The sequence below is a fragment of the Microtus pennsylvanicus genome, chromosome 8 (genome assembly GCF_037038515.1).
Source record: "Microtus pennsylvanicus isolate mMicPen1 chromosome 8, mMicPen1.hap1, whole genome shotgun sequence".
Taxonomy (NCBI): domain Eukaryota; kingdom Metazoa; phylum Chordata; class Mammalia; order Rodentia; family Cricetidae; genus Microtus; species Microtus pennsylvanicus.
In genome coordinates this window covers 38,174,540-38,195,326 of record NC_134586.1, presented here as the reverse complement: position 1 = coordinate 38,195,326, position 20,787 = coordinate 38,174,540, and the positions used below count along the sequence as shown (strand labels likewise).

The 20,787-nt window shown below is 43.6% G+C and overlaps 2 protein-coding genes and 1 pseudogene across 2 annotated transcripts in view; all 3 read left to right on the top strand.

Annotated features, from left to right (window-relative positions):
- The window catches only part of Arl8b (ARF like GTPase 8B), a 38,388-nt gene extending 29,679 nt beyond the window's left edge, over positions 1-8,709 (top strand). Inside the window, exons 5-7 of the mRNA XM_075983275.1 lie at positions 2,980-3,047; positions 3,289-3,359; positions 6,688-8,709. Coding sequence (XP_075839390.1) covers positions 2,980-3,047; positions 3,289-3,359; positions 6,688-6,737 — 189 coding nt within the window. The 3' untranslated portion in view covers positions 6,738-8,709. The remainder of the gene's footprint in view (positions 1-2,979; positions 3,048-3,288; positions 3,360-6,687) is intronic.
- A 5,639-nt stretch (positions 8,710-14,348) lies between these two features.
- The window catches only part of Edem1 (ER degradation enhancing alpha-mannosidase like protein 1), a 31,705-nt gene continuing 25,266 nt past the window's right edge, over positions 14,349-20,787 (top strand). The window contains exon 1 of the mRNA XM_075983274.1: positions 14,349-14,934. Coding sequence (XP_075839389.1) covers positions 14,453-14,934 — 482 coding nt within the window. The 5' untranslated portion in view covers positions 14,349-14,452. The remainder of the gene's footprint in view (positions 14,935-20,787) is intronic.
- Positions 19,978-20,608, top strand: LOC142856190 (large ribosomal subunit protein uL6 pseudogene; annotated as a pseudogene).

Here is a 20,787-nt window from a genome sequence, read left to right as displayed (position 1 = left end):
TTCCTCCCCCCTTTGCTTTTATTCTGAGATTAAGCTTTTATAACCTGGGATTTGTGATCCTGTTGCTTCAGCCTCCCAAGTGTTGGGATAATAGGAGTCTGCCACCATACCTGGCTTCTCACGTCCTTTGCGGAAAATGGCATAGTGTTTACATGCAAACAACATACATTCTTCTATGTACTTTGAATTATATTTAGATTACTAATGATACTTAATACAACAGTTTTTTTTTTTTAAATAGTTGCTGACTGTCCTCTTTAGGGAATGATAGCAAAAGGAAGTCTGTACATTCTCAGTGAAGTTACGGGTCCCCCTTCCCATATTTTTGCTTAGTTTTATATTTGCTTTTTGAGATAGATCGCACTGTATAGACCAGGCTGGCCTCTCACTGGACATTTTTTTTTTTTTGCCTTAGTTTCCAAGTACGAGAATTAAAATTCTTAGTCTCTTGCCTGGCTTCCCATGTGTTTTTGATGTGCAGTTGGTTGGGTATGGAGCCTGTCGGTCTAGAGGACTGTTAATTTTATTTGAAATTAGTAAAATGCCATTCTTTTTTCAATGGTAAGAGTACATTAGTTACAACGTTATGAAATTGAGAAATTGAATTTATCTTCCTCATCTTTCTCTGCTACTTATGATATTTTCTCATTGAATGAATTATTTGAAATACTTTTGAAGACTCATCTGTCTCACCTGGTTGTGGTTCCTTGTGCCTATAGTTCTGTGCTTGCAAGCCTGAGGTGGGAGGATTGTTGTGAGCTCCAGGCCACCTGGAAAAGTCCTCTGTTGATTTAAAGATCTGGTGTATTGGAGTGTAGTCCTGGTTCTGGAGTATGTTCTTACAAACTCTAGTCACCTTTGCCCCGTGATTGCTGGATCCTGGATATTGGACTGTCTATAGATGCTTTAACCAGATAGCCACCAAAGTATGTAGTGAGAGCGGTGCTCAGTGCTGGGGATATAGTGATGGGCAGAAGTTGGGTAGGAATATTGCATTCTGGGGGGGAAGATACATATGGGAAAAAACATTTAGTAGCACAGCTCTGGTAAACAATGTTAAGACAGGTGCAGAAGTCCTTAAGAATTGCAAAGATTTATGCAGTTCGAGGTGAAGGAAGAAGGATCTCTGAGTTCGTGAAGTATGAATGGAGGTCTGAAGGATGTGTGGGAATGTGAAGGATGGGATGGTAGTAGGGAAGAGTTCAGGCACAGACCCTTTGGCAATAGGAAGCCATCTCCAGAAAACAGAGCCTTGGGAATGACAGAGCCTTGGGAATGACCGGGTTGAGTGACATGCTGAGCTGTAGCTGGGACATTAGAGGCCACACTTACAAGATAGTCTTGTGGATAGTCTTTCACATGTTTTAAAGGAAGGGAAGTGCTCTCTGTCACTACTACTATTTTGTTTGTTTGTTTGTTTGTTTGCTATATTTTTCTATCTTTTGAGATAGAATTTCATTGTGTGTGTGTGTGTCTATCTTTTTGGAAAAGATCTCACTATGTATATTCTAGGCTGGCCTCAGAGTGAGTGATCTGTCTGTCTCTGCCTTCAGAGTGCTGGTATTAAAAGCATGGGCTATCATACCTGGCCCTCATACAGTGTATCGTTTTTTACTTTTGTGCTCTTTTGGGGGTCCGCCACCCAACTCCCAATAAATACAAGGCATTTTACTCTTTCTTAAGCCAGGCAGCCTTAACTTGGCTTGCTTATAGCTGGCTTTTCTTAAATTATCCCATCTACCTTTTGCCTCTGGGCTTTTTTTTTTTTTTTTCTGTATACCTTTCTTTACTTCTTACTCTGTGACTTGCTATGTAGCTACATGGCTGGCCTCTGATGTCCTCCTCTTCTTTTTTTGTGCCTAGACCTTTTCCCAGATTTCTCCTCTTTATTCTCCTTGCCAGCCAGCCCTGCCTTATCCTTTCTCCTGCCTTTCTTTTGGTGGTGGGTCAGCTCTTTATTAGACCAGTTAGGTGTTTTAGACAGGCAAAGTAACACAGTTTCACAGAGTTAAACAAATGTAACATAAAAGAAGGCAATACACCTTTGCACCATTACACAAATGTTTCACAGCATAATCAAATATAACACATCTTCAAATAATATTTCACAGCCACAAAGTATTTTATTCTTTTCCCATTCACTCCTTCCCAGTCTATTCTCACCCAGCTTTGCACCCCCTTTAAAAAAGATTTCTTTTATGGTCCACTAACTCTAGTTTATGTTGGTGTATTCTCATGGGTGTGGGGGCCATCCATTGGAGTATGGTCAGAGAGGCCACACTTTTAAGGAGAACTGACTTCCTCCTCTAGAAGCCATTAACTCTATTAGCTCCTGAAAACCTGGAGGAAAATCAGTTCTCTCCCTTTTTGCATTTGAATAACACAGATAAACCCTTAGTTGTGAAGTGTTTTTTTTGTTGTTGTTGTTTTTTATTTTTTAGTAGCTCTGAGTAGAAAATATATAGATGAGACCAGCCTCAAACTTAGAGATCCCACCAAACTCAGCCTCACCTGCAGCTGTGAAGATATTTAGATTTTGGTTATGACTTTCTAGGAAGTCTCAGAATGCACATCATAGCCTTAGAATTATTTAGTGCTGAGAAGTAAGCCGTTGGACATGCGTATGTGTCATGACTTGTGTTTGGAGGTCAGAGGACTACAACTGCCATGTGAGTGAGTCCTAGGTATTGAACTCAAGTCATCAACCTTTCCTCGCTGAGCCATCTTTCAGCTCCTAGAGTATCTTAGAATATTTTAAATGCAAGCTGGCCACAGACTGAATTGAGGCTGTCTTTATGGTAGGTAGGTTATGTAATACCAGGATAAACTCATAAATGTGTTTTTATTTATATTTCTCAAGTGTGCTTCATAATTAAGGTGCATGTTAACATGAAAGTTGTTTTGGAATATTTAGATACTACATCGTGCCTCTGGTCTTTTTGTACATAAGATTCACCCATGATATCTTTTCTTTTAAAGGTACTAGTACTTGGAAACAAGAGAGATCTCCCAAATGCCTTGGATGAGAAACAGCTAATTGAAAAAATGTAAGTTGTAAGAAGAGTAATGTTGAGAAGGTTGTTGGTAAATTATAGACTGTCCTCTGTTTATTCAGTAATGATTATACCTTGTTCTTAGATGGTTAAGCTGGATCAATCAGAGAAGTAAATCTCTAAACTTTTGTTAGCGGGAAAATATTCTTTTCATAGTAATGAGAGTAAGTGAAACTGAGTAAAGAGTGATAAGTACGACAGCTGCCACCCTTCTCACCAATTCTGCTTCTTACAGGAATCTGTCTGCTATTCAGGATAGAGAAATTTGCTGCTATTCAATTTCTTGCAAAGAAAAGGATAATATAGGTAAGAAATGGCTGCTGGGTTTTGGAATAAAAGAGTACTATGGAAAAAGACTTTGTGTTGTGGGGACTCACTAGGTGTCTTTTTTTTTCTTTTCAATATACTTTTTTTAAGGCAATATACTTTCTTCTCTGTAGCTTTGGAGCCTGTCCTGGAATTAGCTCTTGTAGACCAGGCTGGTCTTGAACTCACAGAAATCCACCTGCCTCTGCCTCCTGAGTGCTGGGATTAAAGGCGTGTGCCACCATTGCTCAGCTATACTTCACATTTTTAACTGAGGGCTTATTTCCTAGGAGACATGTGGCAATATATGGAGACATTTTCTTTTGGTTTTCATAACTGGAAGAGGGTAGAGACACAGATGTTTCTAAACATCTCTTAGTCCCTACATACAGCAAGAATTAGCATAGAATGTCAGTAGAAGCAGGGCTGCTCTTCACTGTAGTTTTTAGGATGTTGTGCAGTTCTTTAAACCCATTACTTCTTTAAATACTCTTCAGAAGAATTTCAGTAGAAATGGGAAACTTTAGGAGGAAAAAATAATCTTTTATTACTCTCAAGAACTAGCCAGATAATTTTCTAAAGGAACAACAGCAACAACAAAATTAACTGGGCATGATGGTGGATACCTGTTGTCCTGGCTCTTGGGAAGCTAAGGCAGGAGGATTGCTGTGAGTTTGTGGTCTCCCTGGGCTATATGGCGACTGCTAGGGTAGCTATGACTTGGTAGCAGGATCCTGTCTCAAAAACAGGGGTGGGGATGGGGAGATAAGAGAAAGTCAGTCTTGGATTCATTAATTCAAGGCTATAAGGGATTCAGCAGTGGTGGTGAGAATCGATTGGCGTTTGAGATCATGGCTCACTGGGGTACACTAATAGTTATTTCAGGGCTTTGTGTGTAGTGTTACTGAGGCTAAGGAAACCACTGCCCTTTCACTAGACTCCAACTGAGCATTAATCAATGAATTGCTTCAAAAAGTATTTGAGTGCACATGGTTTCCTGTGTTTTACTGTCCCCTTCATGTGGCACAGGAAGTGTTTTGATCTCAGGAAGGTGTCCTGGAACCACATGAGGAGAGTGTTTACTCCTGTGACACTGACTCCAGAGAATCTTCTGCCTTCTGCATTTTTGTTTAGTCTGTGGACTCGCTTGTCTTTGAGATCTTAGCCTCTGTCCATTGGTTGTGGAATATAGAAAGGTTTTTCTTTTCTTTCAGTTTCTTAAATATGAAAATGTAGTCATTTTACTTAAAGCTTACTTTCCTCCTCTGATTTCACACTGTTGTGTATACGGAGACTGTTTGCTTGTTTCCCGACTACTCAGACTTGAAAGATCACACAGAAACTATATTAATTATAACACTGTTTGGCCAACAACTCAAGTGTATTTCAAGCTAGCTCTTATATCTTAATGTGACCCATTTCATTATTTTATATTTATATTATTTTTTTCCATGATGCTTGTGGTTTGCTACCTCTTGCTTCTTGGGCAGCTACATGGTATCTCCCTGACTCCGCCTACTCTATCTATATCTCTGTTCGAATTTCCCACCTGGCTTTGCTCTGCTAAGCCATTGGCCAAAACAACTTTATTCATAAATCAATAAAGCAACACATATACAGAAGGACATCCCACATCACTGGTGTGATAAATGTTGTAGAAGACTTGTTTTAGCAGTTATTAAATCATTGTTTTCCCAATTGTGAATAGTCACTTTTGTTCGGCTCCTGGCCCTAGTCTGTACTTGGTATGTGTGGTCTACAGCTTCTCTAATGTATTTTAGTGGGAAAATGGAAGACTGAATTTACAATTATCTTTCAAGCTTGGAGAATAAGAGTGCTACATAGAATGGATTCTCACATAGCTTTCAGATCGTTAGTACATTTTAAAGAACTCAGGATGCAGTTTATTGCTCTGACTTAGCTGCCTTCTCACTCTGAACTTTTTCTGGCTCTCCTGAACGGCTGTAGCTTTGACTGTATTGTTGATTCCATGTTAGTTGCTTCTCTTCTTCAGCTTTTTAGAACTGAAATGCCTGCTGTCAGATCCTCTGGATGTGAATCACTTGGGAAGTAAACCAGTTGTGTCTGGCCATGGTGGTGCATGTCTTTAGTCCTGGTGCTTAGGAGGCAGAGGCAGAGGTCTCTGAATTTGAGGCTAGCCAGGCCAGAGATTGTTTTTTCCCTACTCCCTGCAGTCACACATGAGATCCTGCCAGTTGTGCATCTTTCCGCTTCTCTATATACTGTGTTTGCTTCAGGTTTCCATTCTGTCCTGTCCTGTCAGTTGAACGGAGTCAGTCTGCATATTGCAGCCCTCCAAATTATTCTGTTGTACTTGTTGGCTTGCTAAAATAAGCTAATATAGCTTCCCTATTTCAAAATTTCCAGTAATTTCCTGTTGACTTGAGAATGAAGTCCTAACTTGTTAGCACCACTTTATTTACTGAGCACAACTCAAATACTTGTACTCCCTTAGACATTGTTTTAAAATTAATTTTTAGTACAGAAGCAATGGGTTTCATTATGATAGTTGCATGCATGAAAGTCATACTTTGCTCACATTCCTTCCTCTCTTTTGATCCCTTCCCTATTCCTGCTGGGCTTACTCATCCCCAGATAGTTCCCTTATCTTTGCTTTTATGGTTTTATTTTTGTTTTTGTGTGTGTGTGTGTCAGAGAGAGAGAGAGAGAGAGAGAGAGAGAGAGAGAGAGAGAGAGAGAGAGAGAGAGAGAGAGAGAATGTCCAGATGCCTTAATTTTGTCCTTTATGGCTGAATAAAACTCCCTAGAGACATTGTGGTTGTCATGGTGGGGCTGGCACATAGTTGTTAAGGCCATGGATGCTCTAAACCATTCTCTGAGGCACGGGAAAGGTTCACCTCATGAAATGATTAGTCAGCTCCAGATGCAACAAGGACCAGGTTATAAAGCAGTGGCCTAGGTGTCAGAGTTTGTGGGAACCCTATTTTCCATGTGCCTGAGCCACATCTTAGCAGCCCCCCATGTTCTGCAGTAGGGCATGCATTCTGAGTCTGCCAGTCTTTGCATGACATCAAAGCATAGGTAATTTTATCTTTATTATTATAGTTAGAAGTATCTTGATGTCAGAGAGCCTTTCATACATATCTTTGCCTTGGCAGTTTTGTTTAGATCCTGATTGGTACCAAGTTCATGTTCAGTATCTGATAGTTTCTCACATTGCCCTCTTGAAGCCCTGGTGATGGAGTTCAGATGCAGAAGAGATCTAGCACCTTGGACATTTTAAGTATTGTCTATGTGTTTAGTTTTGTAATGCTGATTTCTTAACTCTCACTTTCCCTGCCTTTAGATATCACACTTCAGTGGCTTATTCAACACTCAAAATCCCGAAGAAGCTGAGACATCCTCTGACGTCTTCCAGTCCTTCTTGGCTATAATCCTAGAACTACTGTCCGTTCCTCTGAAGTACTCCCCAGAACATGGTCCTTCCTAAACCCAAGAAATTGCCTTTCTCAGAGTTTCTTTCTCATGTGCACTGCTGAAGATGTCTATTCCTATTCTTCATAACAAATCGGCTGGAGTTGTCATGATAAAGTCAGCACACACTAAAAGGCCTCACACACTTGTCTAATGTGGAGAGGCCCTCTTTCCTTTCTTTTTTAAAAAACACCCACATTTTGACCATCTTAAAGTTAAGAAAATTGCATATTACCCTTCTGGTCTTTCTGGGCCAGAGTTTTGTATTGGTTTTCAGTAAATGTCTACCTATTTCATTACAGAGTCCAGTATCTTATACTGGTACTGACTTGATGCAGCATGGAATTCCTAGTGCCACACACAGTATTTAGAAAATACTTCAAGCCTGACTCATGTGGGATATAAACATGTTTATCTCATCCCACACATGCATGTGAAATGTAGAGTTACACTGTAGGAATAATTGGTCTGCCAAGAGTTAGCAGAGGTACCAGGTCAGCACAGTGGGTTCCTTACACTGGAGACTTCATACCTGGTAAATTTTAAACATTCTGCTTTCTGGGACTCCTTTGTCACCAGATCCATTTGGGGAGCTGGGAAGAGTTACAACATGCTCTTTTGTATCTATCCAGATCATTAGTTTTCTTCCCCTTTTAACACACTTTTTTAAAGGGATGGGAATTGAAGATTTTTTCAAAAGCTTTCATGAATATAGAGCATTCCAGCTCGTGTAATAAACCCGTTAAGTGTGTCTGACTTTGTGTGAACACATGTCTGTTCTTTGTCTCCAGACATCCGCCCTGTGCTACTGCATGACACCCGTAACTCCTGACTCTTTATATCTAGTCATGAAGTTGACTTTCAGCACAAAGGATACTTAGAAACAAATTCTTAGTTTTCTTACCAATGTGAGGCTTGGCACTCTTTTCACTGGTGCCACTAGACTTCTCGATTGTGACAACTCTAGACCTGCCTGCTTAATCTAATCATGCGCAATGTCTACAGGTTGTTTAATGATTGGCCACGCAGAGAACCGAGGAACCAATGCTGTTTATTGTTTGCTTCTATGATACAGAACTGTACAAAAACTTACATTGAACATATTTTGTAGCTTAGCGATCTCCACTTACATAAAGGGACATATTAATACTGGTTCATTTGTAAGTTGTTACTCATGCTGATGTAGTGATAAAACCCTGTGGTTACACCTGCTTCTGTGTTGCCTCACACTGTGTGTGACTTGTCTCTTCTGTTAAGCAGCACTATGTCGGCAGTATATACTCAGATATGTTGAGCACTCCGAGTGTAGTCAACAGTAAGTTCTTTTAATGAATACCGTTTAATTTATAGACTGCCACGGCCTTAAAAATATTCTGTACAAATAACTGCACTGTGTTGCACAGACACTACTTGTTTTCTTCATTCATATTTTTATTGAGTAGAATCTGGGCTTTACAGTTCTCGTTTTATTCATGGAAGCATGTTGCACTCTTCCCAGAGGATGGGATGGGTGGTTTGAAGGAAGGGATATTTAAACTTGCTCATGTAGCCCAACAATGGTCACTGTGAACCATTTCAAAGAATGTGGCGACTTGCTTGTGCCTAAGTGGAGGGATTGGAATCAGAATGTGTAACTAAGTGGTACTGCATAGGTTTTTGTTAATTGACCTATAGCTAAACCTTAAGATGTTTGTGTGTCTTTTCATTGCTTTCCAGCATTTCAGGACATCTAAAAGCTACTACCAACATTTTCCTGTGCATAACCTCTGCATGTGAAAACCTAACAGTTACTGAACTTGTAAATACGTAAATTTTTTTATTTAGGCGTGGATGCATTTTTCATCTGTTGACTGCTCTTCTCAGCTTTATTCAATAAACTTGCATTTTGAGGGTTGCATTGACAGTTTTACCTTAAAATGTGCATCCTGATGAAGGTGCAGCTCTTGGGAATGGAGTGGAAAGAGAATTACTTGAGAAGGGCTCCACAGGCCACGTGCTGGAAAGAAGCTGTCGTCTCAGTTGTCAAAGGATCCGGTTCGTGGGATGAACTAGGAATAAAACTTTATAGTATCTATGTAATTGGTACTATGGTCCCCTCCCTTGTTGAAAGAGGATTCTACTAGTAGTAAACAGTAGTGGCACTTTGTGGGTGAGCACTGAGGATCGAGCCTCATCAGTGCTAGGTAGGCACTCTGATACCACCAAGCCAATACCCTTTCTCTTCTACCCACAAATTTAGGACTTCGGTGGTAGGCTAGTGAAGAATTTTATTATTCAGTTTATCTAAAAAACTTATATTGCCAGGAATTGAACCTAGGCTCTTGCGTATTCTAGGAAAGCCCTCAACCACAGAGCTACATCCCAGCTTTACAAAAAGAAAAAAAAATAAAGATAAATAAAAATTGAAGACCTTATTAAAAAAATGAAATTCCAAGACACATCTACAGAATATTTTCATTCTCATGGGATGGCTTAATGGGTGAAGCACTTGCCTCCTAAACTGGAACTGGGATCCCTAGCAGTAGATGTTAGGCCTTTGTGGTAGCCTAACTGTAATCCTAGGACTGGAGAGGAGAAGAGTGTCCATGTGTCCCATAGACTAGCGGCAAAGTGAGATCTAGGTCTGTCTGAGAGACACTGCCTCAATATAGAAGGTAGAACACTCTGGGCTCCAAGTGTGCATATACTCCCACCCAATATACATATATAGGCATACAGGCCATACGTACACATGAAAAAATAAAAATGTTGATTTTTCTATAAACCCTATTTTTAGAGTAAGGTATTTGGCCCATGTTGCTAACATGTTATCTGAACTGTAAAATAATATTGATTTTTTTTCTTTAAAATGAGAGTCATTGTAGAAATGGTTTTAGTAAGTTAGGCTGTCATTACTGTATTACTAATTGGGTGCATGATTTGGCATATCTACCACAACATTTTACTATTTTGTGAAATTGATGTAACAAGGAATGTGAGTCTGGATGGAACTGGGGAAGACATTCAAAGTACACATTTAGCTTGGTTCAGAAATGGAGAGTTTATTATTTTAAAATGTTTTGTTTTGAGACAAGGTTTTGCTTTGTAAGCCAGGCTGGACTCAAACTCACCATCCTCCTTCCTTAAATCTTGAGTGCTGTAATGATGGTATGTGGCTAAAATAACAGACTTCTAAAATTAGTCTTTTTGACTATGATATGTAAATTGGGTGCTTTGGACGATGGCTGTTTTAGTGTGCTTTATTTTTGACTGAGAAAGTGATTTCCTTTGGCATCTACAGTTGAATCAGGTTGATTTGGTAATTACAGCCTCTCAGAAAGTCTAGAGGGTGGAAGCTTAAATGAGATACAGAAGGTACCAATCTGTAACATCCTGTTGGCCAAGTGCTTTACTCTGAAAATGTGAGACTAAGGGGAGACCATCATGTTTGTTGTCTAAAGTATTTACATTTTATCAAAACCTGAATGTCCTTCCTCCAACAGTGCACACTTGAGTCAGGAGACTTGGGAAGAAAAATAGTTGTGCAAATAGTCACTTCCTCAAAGTTTGCTGTTCTACAAGTGGGCAGCCCACAGCAGGTGTTTCCTGTTGGTAAATAACCTCCACAGATTTCTGTTTAAAATTGAGCTATTAATAAAAGTGGTGTCCTTGTCATTGATGCTTCTTGGGTGTTCTTAGGGAAACAAGTTCCTGACATTCTAGACAATGCAGTGAGCAATATCAGAAGTCATCCATTACACCATTTCATTAATATCCCACTCTCAGGATGATTCCATTTTAGAACAGAATTACCATACTTAGGTAGGAATCGGGTGGAGAGAAAGATACCCCAGCCTCATTTTGCTGGACCTCACAGTCCTGTGTTGGTGATAGGAAGGAATGTGGGGAAGAGGTCTTGGTTTTACGTGCTGATGAAGCCTGATTATGCAAAGAATGTCAGAGTGGCCCTTGGGAGAATGCTTCCTCTTTTTTCATTTTCTTTTTTTTGGTCATTAACTGGTGGTATCCCCGCTGAGTTCCTGAAGTTTCAGCTTTCCAGTCCACTGAATGAGAATCTCTCTCTCTCTCTCTCTCTCTCTCTCTCTCTCTCTCTCTCTCTCTCTCTCTCTCTCTCTCTCTCTCTCTCTCAAGACAAGAGTTTCTCTGTAGCTTTGGAGGCTGTTCTGGAACTAGCTCTTGTAGATCAGGATGGCCTCAAACTCACAGAGATCTGCCTACCCCTACTTGCAAGTGCTAGGATTAAAGGTCTGCATCACCACCAGGGTTTTTTTTTTTTTTTTTTTTTTTTTTTTTTTTTTTTAGAATTTCTAACTCAGCTTCTTACAATGATTCTGGCAGGTTAGATGTCTGGATAGTAGCTAGAGCAGACATACACAATTCCCACCTGCCTAGTGACCGTGTTAGTGTTTTACGTGCCCTCTACTTGAAAATAGAGATGTGTTTACTTCCTCCCCCCACTTTGTTTTAATGTAGTGAAGTGCTAGTCATCACAGTTTACAGAATGATGCAACCACTTGAATTTGAAGGAAGTGCTGTTAAAATATACAGACTTACATTTGGAAAGGCGTTTATAGTTGCAGGTGTTTTTTACTCTGTATCCATTGAAGAAACACATGCCTACTAAGAATTTTGGACTAAGCTGTTTAGAACACTTCATAGCTGCTGTGTGGGCTCAGCAAGAATTTACTTCAGCTTTTGAGAAACCCAGAACACTTAGAAAATACTTCCTTTCAAACTACGGGATGGGGAGGGAGCTGAGCAGAGCTCTACCTTTTCTTTGGACATGGGACAGAGAATGGCAGTGGTACTGTCTCCCTCCCCTTGTCATCTAGTTGCTTTTGGCTGTCATACCATTCGCCACAGTTCACAGAAAGACTGAACATTAAGGTGATTTCTCTTTGTGGCAGGATAAGTAATAAAAAGCTGGGGATGAACCAAAGGAAGTTCACTACCATTGTTTATTTTGGGGACAGTGAACTCACTATGATGCTCAGGTTAGTCTTAGTCTTTTGGTCTCAAAGGATTCTTCCTTTAACAACCTGTAACATCCTGAGAAAGCCTTTAGGCATGTGCTGCTGTGCCCAGTTATCCCTCCTCCATCCCCATCACATTTTTTTTTAAATTAGTTAACTTTTTCCTTGAGAATGTTTCACTATGTAGCCCCGACTTCCTGATATAAAGACCAGGCTGCCTGGAATGCACAGGAATCTGCCTACCTCTGACTCTCCAGTGCTGGAATTCAAAGTGTGAGGCTCCATATAGGTGGCTGAATAAATTTGCTTTTTATAGATAAAGTCACTTGTTTCCACAAGACATTATCTTGGTCCCACCCACATAAGGGTAACCGCTGCCTGGTGACATACCAGTTTCTTATTTTCTTCCTGCAAAATACAATCTCATTGACAGGGTCAGCTGTGGATATAGTACTGTTTTAAGTGTTTTAATGTGAGTGTATTAGGGTTTGTGGTAGGTACTTATCTTAAAATGGGGATTTTTTCTTTTGCAGCTGAGGAAACAGGTGCAGAAACTAGCTTAGTAAGGTTACTCAGGCAAGATTCTGACTGGATTCTCAGCTGTCTCTTGGGAGCTGCACTGTTCTTAAAGTGAAAGAAACTGCTTTTTCAAACCATGATGCTCTTGTGAGAAGGGATTTGGAAAAATCTGTCAAACTTTTTCCTGAATAATTGTTTTATTAGGTAGGTATGATGGTTCAAACTTACAATATCAGCATTTGGAAGCTGAGGGTGGAGGATCACAACTTGGAGTCATACTGGGGCTACAGAGTCAGATCCTGTCTCAGAAGTGTCCGTCTCCTCCCACCCCTCCCCCCACACACCAAGACAATGGGGTTTCTCTGTAGCTTGGGAGCCTGACCTGGGACTAGCTCTTATAGATCAGGCTGGCCTCAAACTCAGAGATCCACCTGCCTCTGCCTCCCCAGTCTGGGATTAAAGGTGTGCACCCTGCCTGTCTCAGATTTTTGTTTTGTTTTGTTTTTTGAGACAGGCTTCAGAATTGTTTTGAAGGATAGATTTTTCTGACTAGATACAGATGTTTCAGTTTCATCAGCTACATTTAGTCTGAAGTCCTAAAGGGCCAGTAACAGATAATTCCACTTTTGGGGTTTCTGAAGATACAATTGGAAATACGTGATAGTGTCCCAAAAACCTACTGGCACCTGTTGTCAGTTGTCCCATGAAAAGCATATTCATATGCTGTTGGCTGGTTTTCTCTAGTTTTTAGATTGATCTTTTAAAATTAGGGCTTTCCTGTAATGTGAGAACAGGCTCTGTCATCAGTGTGGCTGACAGCTGACTAGACTGCAACATAAATTTAATCTAAAATTTGCACAAAGCATATCTTAACGTTCACATGCAGTTTGTCTCCGGGGAGGCAGACTAATAGACCAGGGTCAAGAGCTGTAGTTGGACTTCCGGAAGCCTCCCCAGACACCCCCCCCTCCCGTTTTGGGCCTTTTTCTCTCCCAAAATAAACTCTAACAACCCGAAGAACTTGACTGTTCGCTGGCTGCTGTGTTGTACCCTATCGCGCGTAGCAGGAGCCCCTTTGGAATAAGTCACACAACTTACCCAAATCCTCTCCATTACTTCCTTGATTGTTGATGACATACATCACTGACTTGGTTGCTTCCCCTACTTTTTAAGTTTGATAGATACGCGGTGTAAACTTAGGGAAGGGAAATCTGATAGGTGCTCCAAGTTTTGAATCCTTACACGAAAGTCACAGCCCTCAAGATATAAAATCTGTAACCTGCTTAATATTGGAATTAGGACTTAAAGGGATTATACCCAAAATCTGTCCTACATTTCTGAGGTCGCCGCTGCCTTGCACTGTGGGAGGATCTGGGAAGGATATTTAAATAGTTCTGATGAAAATGATTTGGTGTTAGTCCTACCTCCGCCCTGAGGGATAGGGTGGGGTCTCGGAGTATTTTAGAAGTATCAAGGCGTTCCAATAAAACAAACAGGTTGGGGTATTGCACAGCCTGAGCCAGGCATAGGAAGTCCCACTCCCACCCAAGTTAAAAACCTTTCCTGGATATGCGCAGGTACCTCCTTTGCCTAACGCCAGGCCCTTAACTTTCTCACCCCTTCAACCCCAGACCTGGAGGGGCTTTCTCCCTACCAACTTCAGATCAACAAACATTCCACCCAGAATGTTTACCCGAAAAAGGGCGGGTCAGGGGCCGCGTCTGTGACCTCGCGTGGAACTCCCGTGCTGCGCTCCCATTGGTTGGAAGTTCTCTCCCCAAAAGCTTCCGCGACCTAGGCTCGCCACGCCAGCCCGACCTGAATCGGGTCCGCCCTGGGGGCGTGGTCCCGGCGGAGGGGCGGAGCCTTGTGGCCCCGGCGGCCTATAGAGCGGGAGGGAGTCCCCGACCGCGCCCCTCGAGGCCGGGCCCTTACGAGGCCAATCCCGGGCGTCCGGTGGGCGAACGTGGGGACCTGGCGGGCCGGGCCGGGCCGCGGGGCGGGGGACAATGGGCCAGTTCCTGGTGCGTCACGAGGGAGTTCCTTAAAGGGGAAGTGAGCGGGATCCGGGCGGACGCGCGGAGCGGCGGTCGGCTAGAGACGCTCCAGGCGCTTCAAAATAATGCCCGCGGCGGTCGCTCGACAATGCAATGGCGAGCGCTCGTCCTGGGACTGGTGCTGCTACGCCTCGGCCTCCACGCGGTGCTCTGGCTGTTCTTCGGGCTGGGGCCCAGCATGGGCTTCTACCAGCGCTTTCCGCTCCCCTTCGGCTTCCAGCGTTTGAGGGACCCCGACGGCTCGGAGCCGGTGGGTCCGCCGGAAGGCCCGGCCTGGCTGCATCGGCCAAAGCGCGGGCCGGAGGGGCGGCTCGAGACCCCGCGGGAGCCGGGGCCGGGCATGTGCGGCCAGGCGCACTGGGGCTACGCTCTGGGCGGCCGTGGCTGCGGCCCGGACGAGTACGAGCGGCGCTACAGCAGCGCCTTCCCGCCGCAGCTGCGTGCCCAGATGCGCGACCTGGCACGGGGCATGTTCGTCTTCGGCTACGACAACTACATGGCGCACGCCTTTCCGCAGGACGAGCTCAACCCCATCTACTGCCGCGGCCGGGGGCCGGACCGCGGGGACCCGTGAGTAGCCTGCCGGATGCCCCGCGCGCCGCCTTCCGCCCCTCCGGGTCCCCGAAGGGATACCAGGGTCTTTAAGGTCCGCCGAAGTCCGAGGTTCCCTCTATCCGCCGCGAGGTGGACTGCCATCCTCTTGATTCTCCTGGACTCTCCAAACTTCAGGACAGCTGTCCCTGTCATTCTCTGTTGCAGATGGGGAAATTGAGGGCTAGAGACCAGAAGGGACAGTCACAGTAGCAAGGCATGCCGCTGCTCCAGATGGACATACTATCTAAGTGCTAGCTGTAGGCTTCCTTTGGAAAACGCAGCTTCAGAATGAACCCTCCCCACTCCCGATCAGAACGCCACACCCAAGGCTTTTTAATATAAAGATTAAGGCACGGGTTCCGAGAAAGGGGCCGTCCTGTGAATTGGACACAGGGGATGGGGTGGGAGGTTAGTATTTTTCCTTCCCAGGGGCCGGTGCCTAGGCTAGGAGAGCTAGTTGGGAGGATGGGTATTGCCTGGCCCAGATTTGCGATCTGTATCCCCTAAGGATGGTCCCTTAGGCGCCGAATTGACTGACACTGTCATTGCTTGGTATCATCGTAAACACTAGTGGGGTGATGGTGCTGTCAAAAGGTCAGGCAGTCCTCCCAGCCTCCGAGTCATGGGAAGGTGAAGTTGCAGGGTTACTCTGGTGGACTTCAAAGTCCAAGAGAACGGAGCACCCAGCCAAGATCCTCCTCCCTAAAGGGTGTGCACTGCCACCGACCCAGTCAGGCCGGTTGGTGACTGGAGCTTCCCTCCCCTTAGATGGAAGTGGATTGGGGTTGTTCGTTGTTTTGGCACTACACATGGGCATCCTTGGACACCTGGCATGTGTATTTTCCTTCTGGTGGGAAGCAGTGGCGGATTCTTAGGTTCTAAAAGAAAAGCTAAGGGCTGTTGAGATGGCTCAGCCAGTAAAGACGCTTGACACTACTTGAGTTTGACCCTCTAGGACCTACTTGGAGGGAGGAGAAAGAGAACTGAGGAGACTCCCGGAGTTGTCCTCTGACCTCTACATGCCTCTGTGACTCACATGCACAGCTGTCCCCAAAATATTAAAAAAAAAAAAAAACCCACGTTTTTTTTTTTTTTTTAAAGGAAAGCTAACTCTAAAAGGGCATAGAAAGGGCTATGCAAGTGGGTTGGTGAGGTGCCAATTTGTGTCTTCATTTGCAGCCTAATAGCTGATAGATTGGTAATAGCAAGGGAACATCCCACACAGAGGCACTGGGCCTTGCACAGTTCTGCTGGGTTGATGAACTATTTGTCTTGCTTAGCCGGATCACCCCATCCCACTCTTTCTTGTTCTTCTTTGGGAGTGCAGGGAGTTGAACCCATGGCTCTATGCAGCTCCTTCCAGTTGAGCTACATTGCAGCTTTTCTTTCGCAGAAATGTATTTTTTTCTCAGTTTCTTTGGGGGAAAACTATACATTTTTTTTTTTGAAGTAACACTACTCCTTTTTAGGTTATAGGGAGTCAGTGAGTTGTCTCACTCATAAAGAGACGCAGGGGAGACTTCCTGCCTGTGGTTAGCTTGGCTTCAATTCCAGCTTTGCGCCACTCCTCTCTTCCCCTTCAGCCCCCTTCCCCCCTCTACTCCCTTTCCTGCCCCTCTCCTCTATCTTGTAAGAAAAAAAAATGTCTTTACATCTAGGAGGGGAAACGGAAAAATCCCTCTAGTTATTTTCAGTAGCTCTTTTCTGCCAGTTCCTGACCATATGGCAACACAGTTCATTTATTTATTTATTTATTTACTTACTTACTTACTTACTTAATTACTTATTTTTACATAATTACAACTTAAGTATGTGCCTATTTTAGATTTTTTTTAATTTTACAAAGACAGTATTTTTATTTGTGTTCCAATAAGATTGACAATAGGCATCTTGAACAAGAACCGGTTTGAAAAGCTATAGATGACCCCTGTTGGGTTCAGCCTCCCTAGAACATTTTGCAGAGCACTCCTGATACACTTCCAACAGAATCTTAAGCATATCGTGTGTCCAGGTAGCAGAATTCTGCTTCCCCTCCGTTAGGCCTCATTGTCTCACTGTCTTTCTATGTCTTCTCCTTTGGACTAGGAACGGCTGTACTGATGACGTGGAGCTTCCTTCGAAAGTGGCTCTTCCTTAATGCGCTTCCTTTTAACCTTCTTCTGTTCCTCTTTTTTTTCTTCTGTCTGTTGGTCTGTTAGTCTGTCTTTCATGCTGAGGCTGGTTCCTAGCATAACCAGAACGATACAGTAAAAAGCTCTGGCTCCAACTGTCTTAATGAGCCAGGCTTGGTCACCCATCCCCAAGGTGCCAATTAAAGAGACAATTACTGGCGCAGAGCAAAGGAAAGAGAATTAACATCCTGGGAAGTGGAACAAATAAAGGGGTCCAGCTGTCCCTGAGTTGGGCTTCAGGATCCTGCTAGGAGCCTTAGGTCAAGTAGAGGGAGGATAGGGGCAGGCCTTAGGTCAAGTAGAGGGAGGATAGGGGCAGAGGGTGTGAGATATCTGTGTAGTGCGGGTCATGCCGTGGTTTTGGCCTTTACAGTATGAGCTCAGGTTCTTGTAAGGGGACCTGCTTAGAGTCCAGCCTCCCCATCATAGATAATTGTTCTCATCGTGTCAAATCTAAGGTAACTACAGGTTTAAGACAACGCCTTCAGTCTTAGAGGAATGAGAGAGGGTGCTCCTGGAGTGATTAACGTGCCTGTGTGTAGAGAAACGCAGAATGAACCAAAGGAAAGGAGACATATGCAAGAGGAAGATGGGAATGGCAGGCTTTCGCCCTCTTTTAAGAAGTCACTCTTTCCACAGGGCAGGGAACCCTGATTGCTCTTCGTGCTGAGGAGGGAGGGGGACTTGGTTGGGGGAGGGGGAGGGAAATGGGAGGTGGTGGCGGGGAAGAGACAGAAATCTTTAATAAATAAATAAATTTAAAAAAAAATGTCAAAAAAAAAAAGAAGTTACTCTGTGTGCTCAAGTGAGAAGTCGAAGCTTCTGAGCAGACGCAGTTTCTGAATGCCTGTTGTACGAGGACCTTGTGCATGCTGCTAGGCAAGTCGTCTTCATTGAGCTCCACGCCCAGCTCCTTTTCACTTTCTATTTTGAGACAGCCTTTTTGAGTTGAACAGGCTGGCTTTCAGCTTGTCCCGCAGCTGAGGCAGGCCTTGAATTTGTGATCTTGAGTCAGACTCCTGAGTAGCTGGAGTTACAGGCCCTGCCTTACCAGGTCCACCTTTAATGGTTTTATTTTATTGTTTTGTAATGAGCTGTGGGCGCTTTCTGGAGCCTTTCAGAGTGGGGGTGAGAGCTCTTCAGCAAAGTGAGGTAGCAGTGGTTGGTTGAAATTGTGGGTCCCAGTAGCATCTTGGGGTGCGTAGGCCTTTTTAGAAGTCTATGGTACGTGTGGTTTGCTTTGGTTCTGCAGTGGCAGCTCGTATAAATTGAAGTCAAGTCTCTGATTGGGATGATGGCCTTAGTAATTTAACATTGGGGGAGGCTGTCTTCTGACTAACGGTTGGCAGCCTTTGTGTCTCTGAGCCCTGGGATTTTGTGTCCTTGAGCAGAGACCCCCACACTGGCCAATTCAAGGATAGAAAGCATAGGGTTCTTTGTTTGTTCGTTTATTTGTCTGTTTTTACTGGCTCTCACCTTAGTATAGTTCCTCTTATTGTTTGATACAGGAGGGTTTCAAGCCTGTGCTTTCTCATTCTGATCCTGAACAAGTAGGAAGTGCTTACATTTCCCAAATAAACTGTAATAAAGACGCTTACATGTTTGTTTTTTTTTCTAATTCTGAGAATTGAAACCAGGGCTCACCTATTCCAGATAAGTGATCTACTAAGCTACACTCCTGGCCTCTTTAAAACTTAGACTTTGAGGGGCTGGAGAGGTGGCTCAGTAGTGAAAAGTGCTCGCTACCCTTCCAGAGGACTGAGTTTTTTCTCAACATTCAAAACCACCTGGAACTCATGGGAGTTCCAGGTGATCTGGTCTACATGTAGACACATACACACATACAAAGTAAGATTTTATTTTGAGGTCTGGGGATATATTTCAATGGTAGAGTACTTGCCTAGCATGTAGGAGGCCCTTAATTTAATATTTGTTCTACAAAAAGCAAAGTAGCAAAAAACTGCTTTGAGACAGAATCTACCACACTCTACTCAACCTTGGGATTCTTCTGCCTCAGCCTGGAATTACTACAAAGTGTGCCATCACCATGCCCAGAAAATATCTTTCTGATTTCAAAATTTAAGTATGTTCATTATCATTTTCTAATATAACTTTAAAAAGAATGAACTTGATATTAGAATATGACCTAAAACAGTACAAAAACAAAATGTGGGTACTCTCTTTCCTTTTCATATAGCCCAGGTTGGCCATCAGCTAAATAGGTAGCAGAGGCTATCATCAGCCCCTGATCCGTCTGCCTTCTGTCTCCCAGGTGCTGTGATTTCAGGCACAGGCCACAGTAGCTGCTGTGTCATTTCTCGTTAGTCATCCTCTTGATGCTTATCTTGATAGACACGGGCCCTGTGTTAACATGAAGTAAACAAATCTTGAGCCCTATGAAAACAGCCGGTCTCTGTCTAGCTCCTGACTGCTGTTGCGTTGTAGAATCCTAATTCAATCGTTTGAGGAAATTTAGATAGTTCTCTACTCCTGTGGATGGCAGCTATAAATTCAGGGTTTGGGCCTGTGACAGTGCTTGATTCCATTCCCCCGAAACCATAAAACAAAAGGAAATCCCAATAAACAGATCCAGTATTGGTTCCTCGCCTAGTTCGTTCCTAGGCACCCTAGCTTAAGATGGCCACTTCCTGGGCTGAGGAGATGACTCAGTGGGGTAGGAGTGTTTGCTGGATAAGTAGGAAGACTTGGGTTTGAATCCCTAGCAAGCACGTACAAAGCTGGGTGTGGTCACTCCTGAGCCTGTAACCCAAACACTGTGGAGTGGAGACTGAGACAAGAGGAATTCTGGGACCTGCTGGCTGCCTGGTGAGTTCCAGGTTCTGTGAGAAACCCTGTCTAAGCTCTCTTTGTCCCATCTACTGCGAGAATGAAGACCATTCTCAGCAATCAGACGGTCGACATTCCAGAAAATGTGGACATCACTCTGAAGGGGCGCAAGTCATTGTGAAGGGCCCCAGAGGAACCCTCCAAAGGGACTTCAATCACATCAATGTAGAGCTGAGCCTTCTTGGGAAGAAGAAGAAGAGGCTCCGAGTTGACAAATGGTGGGGCAACAGGAAGGAACTGGCCACCGTCAGAACCATCTGCAGCCACGTTCAAAACATGATCAAGGGTGTTACGCTGGGCTTCCGCTACAAGATGAGGTCCGTGTATGCTCACTTCCCCATCAACGTCGTTATTCAAGAGAATGGGTCTTTGGTTGAAATCCGAAATTTCTTGGGTGAAAAATACATCCGCAGGGTTTGGATGAGGACAGGCGTTGCTTGTTCTGTCTCTCAAGCACAGAAGGATGAATTAATCCTTGAAGGAAATGATATTGAACTTGTTTCAAACTCGGCGGCTCTGATACAGCAGGCCACAACAGTTAAGAACAAGGATGTCAGGAAGTTTTGGATGGTGTCTATGTGTCTGAAGAGGGAACAGTGCAGCAGGCTGATGGGTAGACCTGAGTTACCAGTTCCAGAAACAAGAGCCTGAATTTTAATATGATTTGGGGTGTCTTTTGGGACAATAAAAGACTTGTATTGAAAAAAAAAAAAGAAAAGAAACCCTGTCTAAGATGGAGAGACAGCAGGACAGGAGAAATCATCCTCAGGCCTCTTTACCATTCATGAGTGCCTGTGGCTTCACACACATG